The 10,750-nt window shown below is 37.3% G+C and overlaps 1 protein-coding gene across 1 annotated transcript; it reads left to right on the top strand.

The window, feature by feature from the left end:
* Positions 1-345: 345 nt before the first annotated feature.
* Positions 346-2,022, top strand: LOC145157487 (uncharacterized). The gene is made up of 2 exons (XM_079076520.1): positions 346-1,546; positions 1,784-2,022. Exons 1-2 carry the CDS (start codon positions 346-348, stop codon positions 2,020-2,022), a joined length of 1,440 nt encoding a protein of 479 aa, XP_078932646.1.
* The last annotated feature ends 8,728 nt before the right edge of the window (positions 2,023-10,750 follow it).

The following is a 10,750-nucleotide window of genomic DNA, read 5'->3' as shown; positions in this document are numbered from 1 at the left end:
ACAGGAAACATATATTGCTTGTTGATGCTGTTATAAACTGAATATGGATAAGTCTTGGATGGGAGCCTACAGAACATCAGAAACGTATGTAAAGGGTGTTGCAGAATTTTTGAAATATGCAGTACACAATTACAAGATTTCTAAAAATATGGATCCTGTAGATACCAAAAAAAGACAAGAATTCCATGTCCATGTGTCAAGTGTGTAAACCACATATCTCATTCGGTGGGTGTGGTAGATGATCACCTATTCAGGAATGGAATTGATCAAACATACACGAATTGGAATAAGCATGAAGAAACAGAGGAACCACCTAGAAATTATATATATGAACATAATTTTGACATGGACACGTCATACGTTGTTGATTCCACGAACATGAACACAGAAATGCCAGCAGATGTTGCAGAAACAGTAGAGATGGTGGAAGCTGTAGAAGAAAATTTTATTGGGAACCCTGAGAAGTTTAGAGAAGTGATTAAAGATGCCGAGAAGCCCCTATATAAAGGGTGTCCTAATTTCACAAAATTATCTGCAGTCATACAACTACTCAACTTAAAGAGTAAGTATGGAGTATCAGATAAGTGCTTTACAGAATTATTGGTTTTGATCAAAAATATGTTACCAGAATGTAACGAAATGTTTAGTAGTACATACGAGGCCAAAAAAGCATTCAAGGCAATGGGTTCAGGGTATACTAAGATACATTCATGTGTCAACAACTGTATACTTTATAGAAACGAATACACATACATGGCAACATGTCCTACTTGTGGTAAATCAAGATGGAAGGTCAATGAACAAAAAAATAAAATTTACAAGAATATTCCTGCAAAAGTTTTGTGGTACTTTCCAATTATTCCGCGCTCGAAACGACTTTTTCAGTCTAAGACTACTGCAAAAGATTTAACATGGCACGCAACAGACAGAAAGGTGGATATTGGTGTTTTAAGTCATCCAGCTGATTCACCAGCATGGGCTGCCATTGATGACAAATATCCTGACTTTGCTAGCGAGCCAAGAAATTTGCGGCTAGGCATTTCGGCTGACGGGGTCGATGTGAATAGAGGAAATAGGAGTCATAGTGTGTGGCCTATTTTAACTGTCATTTACAACCTTCCACCATGGTTGTGTATGAAGAGAAAGTTCATCATGCTTTCGTTATTGATTTCGGGAACACCAGGAAACGATATTGATGTGTTCCTAACACCTTTTATTGTTGATCTGCAATTATTATTTGATATTGGAGTTGAAACATATGATGCATATGCACAAGAGCAGTTTAAACTACGTGCAGTAGTGTTATGGACTATTAATTATTATCTTGCTCTAGGTACATTACGTGGTTGTCCATACAACGGATTTCAAGGTTGTGTTGTGTGTGGCGAAGAAACAGACTGCATTAGACTCCCTGAATCGAATAAGCAGAGTTATGCTGGTCATAGACGATTTCTACCGTATGATCACTCGTTCAGAAGACAAAAAAAAGGCATTCAATGGACAACAAGAGTTCTCACCCTCTCCAGAACCTATGAATGGGGAGGAAGTATATAACACAGTCAAATTTATAATTAATAAATAGGGAAAGGTGTCTAAGGGCAAGGAGGCAGAAATACAACAATCTACAATTGGAAGAGGTGGGAAGATTAATAAAAAAAGAGAAAATCACGCCAAGTGGGTACTTCAGATGTGGGCCAGCAAAATAATACATACTGGAAGAAATTCAATATATGGTATAGACAGCTAAGGTATTGGCGCGACAATTTAATTCCACATTGTATAGATTTTATGAATGTCGAAAAGAACGTGGGCGAGAGTTTAACCGGAACTGTGTTGAACGTTCCCGGGAAGACGAAAGATGGTTATAAAGCTCGATTGGATTTGGTTCATTATGGTTTAAAACCAGAGCTGCATCCTAAGATAGAAGGGAACAACACAACACTTCCCGCAGCAGGTTGTACATTGACAAAAGAGGAAAAAGACAAATTCTATGAGACTTTATACAACTTAAGGGTTCCTTAAGGGTATTGTTCTAATTTTTCTAGTTTGGTGAGTCTGAAGGATAGGAAGTTGATTGGACTAAAATCACATGACTATCACATGCTCATGCAACAATTTTTGCCCATAGCAATTCGATCTATTATGCATCCACCCACCAGAGTTGCTATTACAAGGTTTTGTTTCTTTTTCAAATCAATATGTAGCAAAGAAATCAAACTAGATGAGCTCGATAAGTTGCAAGAGGAGTTATGTGTAACCTTATGCCTTCTTGAGAAACACTTTCCACCATCATTTTTTGATGTGATGATTCATTTAACCGTTCATCTAACTAGGGAAGTAAAATTATGCGGTCCAATATTATTTAGATGGATGTACCCGTTCGAAAGGTTTATGAAGGTTATTAAGGGGCACGTACGAAACAAAAATAGACCAGAAGGATGCATTGCAGAAGAGAATGTTGCAGAAGAGACGATTGAGTTTTTTTAGTGAATTCCTCAAAAAGATGGATACTGTTGGTATTCCACCTGACAATCATAACACATGTGGAATTCAGATAGGTGTAGATAGTAGTTCTATTACGGACGATACTCCTCTATCAGCTGCTAAATCGGTAGAAGTTTCGGCAGAACTATTCAGCAAAGCACATTTCTTTGTATTGCAAAATACATCTGAAGTACTCCCGTATATCAAGTAAGTTTTTTTACATGTATGTTTTTTTGTTATAATATTAACATTAACGTATTGACAGACGACACATGGATTTTTTGCAACATCAACACCCTGCTAAGCGAAAGGCATAGCTAGAACAAGAGCACAGTAATACATTTGGTCATTGGTTATGAAAGGAGGTATATTCATTTCATATATGTTGTGTTCTTTGTTATGTATTTCTTTATATCTTAAATTCATTATCTAATTACAATTCAGGTAGACAGAGTTAGGGGGCTGTAGAGAAAGTATAACAGAGACAATGAGATGGATTTCACATGGACCCAATAAGAACATTATTAAATACGATGTATATGCTATCAATGGATATACTTTTCGTACAAAAGCTCGTGAAGGTAAAGTTTACCAAAACAGTGGGGTTAGTGTCGTTGCAACTGGCACACACATCAGTAAAGAAGTTGTAACATATGCCAAAAACACTTATTATGGTGTTTTACAAGAGATATGGGTACTAGATTATCATTTTAAACGAATTCCAATTTTCATGTGTGACTGGGTTGACAATAGAAATGGGGTAAAAAGGGATAAATTGGGGTACACACTAGTTGAACTAAAAAGATTAGGCCATAAAGGTGATCCCTTCATATTGGCCTCACAAGCACAACAAGTATTTTATGTCACATACCCGCTCGATCAAAAAATGTCTATTGTGTTCAATACACCTCCCAAAAATTACAGAGATACATATGAAGATGTAGATGAAGAATTTAGTACTGTAGTTCCTCAGAATGATAATATATTTCCATGTGTAGACACACTTGAGTTGCAGAAGGAAAATGATTATTTTCGTACTGATTGTCATGGTATTGTTATACGTACGGTATGTGTTTCTTAATGTCATGAATTACATTTGTAGAGATAATATTTTTCCTTCTTTTAACATTTAATGATCTTTATTTTTGTTTGTAGAAGGGAAATGCCAAACCTTGATCCTAGCGTTACGTGGAGAATAAGAAAATGATAAAAAATGACGATGTACTTTCCTTAATATTTTTTTACCATATTATACCATCAAACTATTCTGGTGTAATATTGTTATAACTCAAAGTTATTTTTTTTCAGTTTTTTACTGTAATGGTGGATGACATGTTATAACATAAACTGCATGTTATAGTAATGTACTTTCGTTATGCAATGCTAGACAAAGTTGTATTATTTTAATTTATTTATCATACTATTCTGTTAAAATAAGTTGTATTCTTTTCATTTTTAATGGTGTCTGATCTGGTGCAATTAAAAGAATAGATGACAAAAATGGCAATTTGGTCCTTTCTTATAGCTCTTATTCAATACAACTATATTGTTATTTGTTTTTGTTTTTATTATTTTTAGTTTTTTTTGGTTTTTCCAGAAATTGTTTCTAACTTTACAAAACTGCCATTCATTTTTTTCATTAATTTATACAACCCTTTAATTGCAAAATAAGCAATATACTTTTGTAAAATGCCATGATTGAACTTTTTGTTCATTTTTTATTCTGCCAAATGATATCAAAGGTAAATATGGTCAAATTTAAGAGTCTTCCAAATACAATAGTACAACCAGAATAAACATTACATATGTGTCTATATTTACATATAGACACATATAATAGCTGTAATCGTAACTAAATGCTACCTACACACACAATATTTGTTTCTTCTTAAAGCCAATTCATAATATTTTGACACACATAATAAATGGTACATGACCATAAGTAACCAATACTAACTTGTTTTAATTTCTTGCGTTAACTAAGTACAACTAGTACAGAACCGTCCTATGGACACACAAATATTTAGTGTGACCATACGTATCACCTTTTAGCTACTTTGTCTGTTATGTGGCTAACAAGGCACCAAGTTACAAACACACATAGAACTAACTCATGTCACGATACGTTAATCTACTGTCTCTCATAAAAAAAGTATGACAATCTTAATCGATACATGTAGCTGATTGTGACCTATGGCCTCAGTGGTCGAGTGTGACTAATATTTGTCACATTTGGTATAATTAAGTGTGGTTAAAGTTTTGATTATCTATATAATGGCCACACAAACTAATTTAAATGTATCCAAAAACAGTGTCTAAATTTTTTTAGTGACCTTTGGTCACACTTTTAATAAAAAGTGTCACATGCTGTTTTTCAGAAAGTGTGACCGTAGGTCATTTTTGTACTAGTGATGGACTAGAAACATTACCCTAAACTGTTTTGGTGTTTTAAAACTTGTTTTAGTTGGTGTAATGCTTATTCTAATCCATTTACAATGGCTAATATCAAAATTCCATGTTTTATATGTGTTAATATGATTCTTGAAATTTTGATATGAATGTTCATGTTCTTATGAGTTATGGTTAGATCATAGGAATTATTTGCTGAATTGTTTGATGATTGATTCTTGATCTTAATGTCTAATGATGGAGTCCATAACGTGTCCTCAAGTTATGGATAACCAAAAGTCACTTCTTTAAAAGTGTCATTAAAGAATAAGAGGTTACATAAAGTGAAGAGTCTTCACTTTAATGGACCATTAAACTCATAAGTTATGAAATGAAAAGTCTTGAATAGTTTCAATACTTGCCCTCAAGTTTGGAATTTGTAAAGTCTCACACATTAATACTTTAAATTCCAAATTGAACCTTAGTTTTTTAAAAGTTTAAAATTCAACCCTTATACTTCTATAATATTAAAAGTTTAATTATATATATATATGTATAAGAATAAGTCAGTCTTACCGTTAGTAGGCCTCATTCATGAAGCTGGTCTATAAGGGGGGTATAAGGTTGTTGCCTATAAAATGGCAGCTTAATGGGTGTCCACTCTCACCCACCGCTTCATTGACTGGTGGAGGGTCGTTAGCCGAACGGGTAGGATAGGACCTTAATCCTCATTAAAAGTATAATGAAATTATAAAGGAACTAAACCTTTATTAATTCCCAATCTTAGTTACTTTAGGAAAATGTGAAATAGGTGCTAACCCATGAAATTACACTTTGTACCTTACCAAGTCGTTAGCGGAGCGTGTGTGGTTAACCGACACACTAACAAGGACTAGTAAGAGTGGCAAAGGGTGACTTAAGTTTTATCATAGATCGGTGGAGCGCGTGTGGTTAACCAACACATCGATTAGGTGATAGAATTAAGGGTACCAAGTCAATTTGCATGGTTATTCACACCTTGTTTGTGATCCTCGGCATCCCAGTCACAAACTTGAGAGGGCACAATCGAGATTTAAACATGCCATTGAAAGTTCAATGTATCTCAAAAGATCTAGGAGTTTCAAATCCAATTAAAACTTAATAATTTATTCTGTTTATAATGGTGGAAATTGGTAAATCGTCATTTACCTACCTTCAAACATTTTATAGCTTGGATTAAGACATCCCTCTTCCAAGTTATGAAATAGTTTGTAGGATCCTAGCCTTAATATTTCATTTGGGTGACTTATTAAGGACTCTTTATCTAATTAAAACTTGTCTTTCTTTTCTTTCAGATGTCTTCCAACACTGCTGCTGGCTCAAACCCTACAGGCTCTTTTTCCCTCATGAACTTGTGTGGGAAAGTCACTTTTGATGGTTCTAATTTCAATGAATGGATTAGGAACATCAGAATGATTACCCGCTATGAGGACTAGGAATATGTCCTTGATAAGGAGCTTAAGGTGATCAATGAGTCCACTGCTACTCCTGAGGAGATTGCGGAGTATATTGCACATGAGAGGGATGCTACTAAAGTGTCCTGCATTATGTTGGCTACTATGACTCCCGAACTCCAGAAATCCTATGAAGATTTCTACCCCTATAAGATGCACCTGGATCTGATGGAAAGGTACCATCAGAGCGCGCGTCAAGAGAGGTATGAAATCATCTCCTCCATGATAACAGCCAGGATGAAGGATGGTGTACCCATCACCGGTCACTTGCAGAAAATACAAAGGTTCGTGGACCAGTTGCTGAAGCTTAATGTGGACTTCCCTGAGGACATGGCGATTGATATCATTCTCCATTCCTTACCTCCAAGTTATGATCAGTTTCGTATGACTTATCATATGAACAAGTAGGAAGTCACACTTAACAAACTTCAAGGACTTTTAAGGACCGCTGAAAGTGGCCTTAAAGGTAAATCGGTTGTTACTCCTACTCCTACTCCTACAACAACCCCTGTTCTGGTAATTGGGCAGGGAAAGGGGAAGAAGAGGAAGACCCCTTCGAAGGGTACCAAGGGAAAGTCTCTTGATGGATCCTCTTCAAGTGGGACCAAGAAAGGTCGCATTCCTCCTTCTTCAAACCCAAAAGAAGCACAATGCTTCTACTGCCATGAAAAGGGGCACTGGAAGCGAAGCTTCCCTAAGTACTTTCAGGATGTAAAGGATGGGAAAGTTAAACCCACCCATGCATGTATTTATACCATATTGTCTAATATCTCATTGCATACTAACTCTTGGGTGCTTGATACAGGTTGTGGTATTCACATTTGTACTGATTTGCAGGGCCTAAGAAGTAGTGAAGAAGTGGACCACGGGAAGATAAAATTAATCATGGGCAATAGGAAAGCATCATCTGTGACCAAGATTGGAGTTTATTCTTTATTGCTTAATAATGGGTTAACTTTATATTTGAATAAATGTTGTTACTTGTCAGAAATGGCAAGAAATATTATTTCCTTTCATAGTTTGTACAAGTAAGGATTCACATTTTCATTTGATAATAAAATTGGTGCTATTGATGCTTTTTATAATGATGTGTTTTATTTTAAAGCATTACCTTGTGATGGTGTATATGAAACTGTGTCGATTGTAGACAACTTAGGAAATAATGTATTTCATATTGATTCTTCTATTACTTTGGATAAAGCATCCTTGTGGCATTGTCGTCTTGGACATGTCAACAAGAAGCGCATAGGCCAACTCCAAAAGGCTGGAGTTTTGGAATCATTTGACCTAAAATCAGATGATAGTTGCGAATCTTGTTTACTTGCAAAAATGACAAAGTCACCCTTCACTGGTTCTTGTGAGAGGGGTGAAGGTTTGTTGGACCTCATACACACAGATGTGTGTGGACCCTTCAAAACCGCCACTAGGGATGCTAATCGCTACTATGTGACTTTTATTGATGATTATAGTAGATATGGATATTTCTACTTAATCAAGCATAAGTCAGAAACCTTTGAAAAATTCAAAGAGTTCAAGCAGGAAGTGGAGAATCAACTGGGCAGGAACATCAAGATGCTCTGATCCGATCGGGGAGGAGAGTATCTTAGTATTGAGTTCCTTGACTATCTTAAGGAATGTGGGATTGTCTCACAATTGACACCTCCTAGAACACCACAGCTGAATGGTGTGGCTGAGAGGCGCAATCGAACCTTTTTGGACATGGTTCGTTCCGTGATGAGTCGAGCTTCGTTACCAATCTCATTCTGGGGGTATGCCTTAGAGACTGCCGCCCATATCCTTAATCTAGTCCCTACCAAAAAGGTTGCCAAAACACCTCATGAGATGTGGAATGGGAAAGTTTCTAACTTAGACCACATCAAGATTTGGGGTTGCGAGGCTTTCGTGAGGCTCGAGTCTCACGACAAGCTCGAACCTCGAAGTGAGAGGTGTATTTTCATCGGCTACCCACAAAAATCCTTTGGTTACCTCTTCTACAGACCCAGTGAGAATGTGGTCTTTGTAGCTAGAAGAGGAGTCTTTCGTGAGAGAGAGATCATAAGCCAAGGAGACACTGGGAGGCAAATTGACCTTGAAGAAATTCAAGAGTCAAGTGGTGAAGGAACCTCAAACCCTAGTAATCAACCTGTGGAGGAAACTCCTGTTGGTCCAACTGAAGATCCCACACCTCTGAGGCGTTCCACGAGAGTTAGGAATGCACCTGAGCATTACTATGGTTTCCATATTACTGCGGAAGGTAATATGCTTATCAGTGATAGTACACTGGTAAGTCTGGATGAACCTAACAGCTACACGAAAGCCATGGCAGGCCCTGAGGCTGCTAAATGGAAAGAGGCTATGGACAGCGAGATACAGTCCATGTATGACAATCAAGTTTGGAACTTGGTTGACAATGTACCAGGTCGTAAGACAATTGGGTGCAAATGGATCTTCAAGAAGAAGACCGACATGGATGGTAATGTACACACGTATAAGGCGCGACTGGTTGCAAAGGGATTTTCTCAAACTCCGGGAGTTGATTATGATGAGACCTTTTCACCAGTAGCAAAGATTAGGTCTATTAGGGTTATGCTAGCCATTGCTGCATTTCATGATTATAAAATATGGCAAATGGATGTCAAAACCGCTTTCCTTAATGGAAAGTTGGTTGAGGATGTTTACATGGATCAGCCAAAGGGTTTTGTTGATGCTAAATACCCTAATAGGGTGTGTAAGCTTGAGAAATCCATCTATGGATTGAAACAAGCACCTTGCAGATGGAATCTTTGCTTCGATTAGAAAGTCAAAGAGTTTGGCTTTTCGAGGAGTGAGGATGAGTCCTGTGTATATGTTAGGGCTAGTGGGAGTATAGTTAGTTTTTTGGTACTGTATGTGGATGACATACTACTCATAGGAAATGACATCCCAACTTTGCAGGAGGTTAAGTCCTGGCTTGGGAAGTGTTTCGCTATGAAGGACCTTGGAGAAGCTGCCTATATCCTAGGGATAAGGATACTGAGAAACAGGAGTAAAAGACTAACTGGACTTAGTCAGGGTACCTACTTGGATAAAGTGTTGAAGAGGTTCAACATGTAGAATTCCAAGAAAGGAGAGTTACTGATCCAGCACAATGCCAGACCGAGTAAAACTCAGAGTCCGAGTACAGAGGCTGAGATAGCTGAGATGAGTCGATTACCATATGCTTCTGCTGTTGGCTCGATCATGTATGCTATGACTTGTACTCGTCCTAATGTGACCTTTGCTTTGAGCATGGTCAGCAGATATCAGGGAAACCCTGGCAAGGCTCACTGGACTGCGGTAAAGAATATTCTCAAGTACCAACGGAGGACTAAGGACTGGGTTCTTATTCTCGGTGGGAGTGATGACTTGAGAGTAGTAGGGTATAGCGATGCTAGTTTTCAGACTGATAGGGATAATTTCCGCTCTCTGTCAGGCTTGGTCTTTACCCTAAATGGAGGAGCAGTTACTTGGAAAAGTTCCAAGTATGAGACAGTAGTTGATTCTACTTGTGAATCAGAGTACATAGCAGCAAGTGAAGTTGCAAAGGAGGCGATATGGCTGAAAAACTTCATTGGAGACCTTGGAGTTGTACCAGCTATACAGGAGCCTATGGAGATTTTCTGTGACAGCAATAGTGCGGTTGCCTTAGCCAAGGAACCAAGAGATCATGGCAGATCCAGACACATTGACAGGAAATTTTCATAAGACACAAGATAGAAGAAGGACTCCTCGTGGCAAAGAGGGTATCGTCAGAAGAGAATCTTGCAGATCCCCTCACGAAGGGACTGACTAGGGTTAGGCATTTGCAGCATGCAAGAAGCATCGGGCTGAGGGACGATATTAGTTTTAATAATTAGATAGTTTTGAAACTTGTAAAATGGAATTGACATTTGATGATTAAATAAAAGTTGTCATTTATTTATGAGTAAAGTGTTACTATCCTATGTTAATCGTTTACTATTGTTTCAATTTTGCATGTTTTGACTTCCAGGATAATTATTTTATTCAAAAACTCTCCACATTCAGTCATATGTTGGAAGTAGGCATTGAATTAAGACTGTCATGAATTTGGCTTGTATGATTTGTCTAAGGTGCATTAGACATTGCAATGGTTACTACAACATTCATGAGTACTCATAAGGTCTGAGTATTGGATTAAACCCACGCTCACTTGTATCACTTCATGGAATTTATCTCGAGTGATCGTGAGACGGTAATATCATATATATCTTTAAACCTAGAGATGTGAGTTGTTGACTATCAGTTGGTTGTCCATTGATTGTACGAAAACGCATCAGTAACATGATGTCATAAAACGTGCTTTTGTGCATAATTCAACTAGTAGTTAGTACAAGCATATGAGTCGA

Source organism: Lactuca virosa, chromosome 2 (genome assembly GCF_052849685.1).
Source record: "Lactuca virosa cultivar CGN04683 chromosome 2, Lactuca_virosa_CGN04683_v6, whole genome shotgun sequence".
Lineage (NCBI taxonomy): Eukaryota > Viridiplantae > Streptophyta > Magnoliopsida > Asterales > Asteraceae > Lactuca > Lactuca virosa.
This window is presented reverse-complemented; position numbering and strand designations above follow the sequence as displayed.

What these genes read in the sequence shown, in the direction of transcription:
- LOC145157487 (XM_079076520.1), top strand. Translation starts at nt 346, where the DNA reads ATGGACACGTCATACGTTGTTGATTCCACGAACATGAACACAGAAATG. An exon ending in AACCTATGAATGGGGAGGAA is followed by an intron (nt 1,547 to 1,783) that starts GTATATAACACA and finishes CACATTGTATAG; the next exon opens with ATTTTATGAATGTCGAAAAG.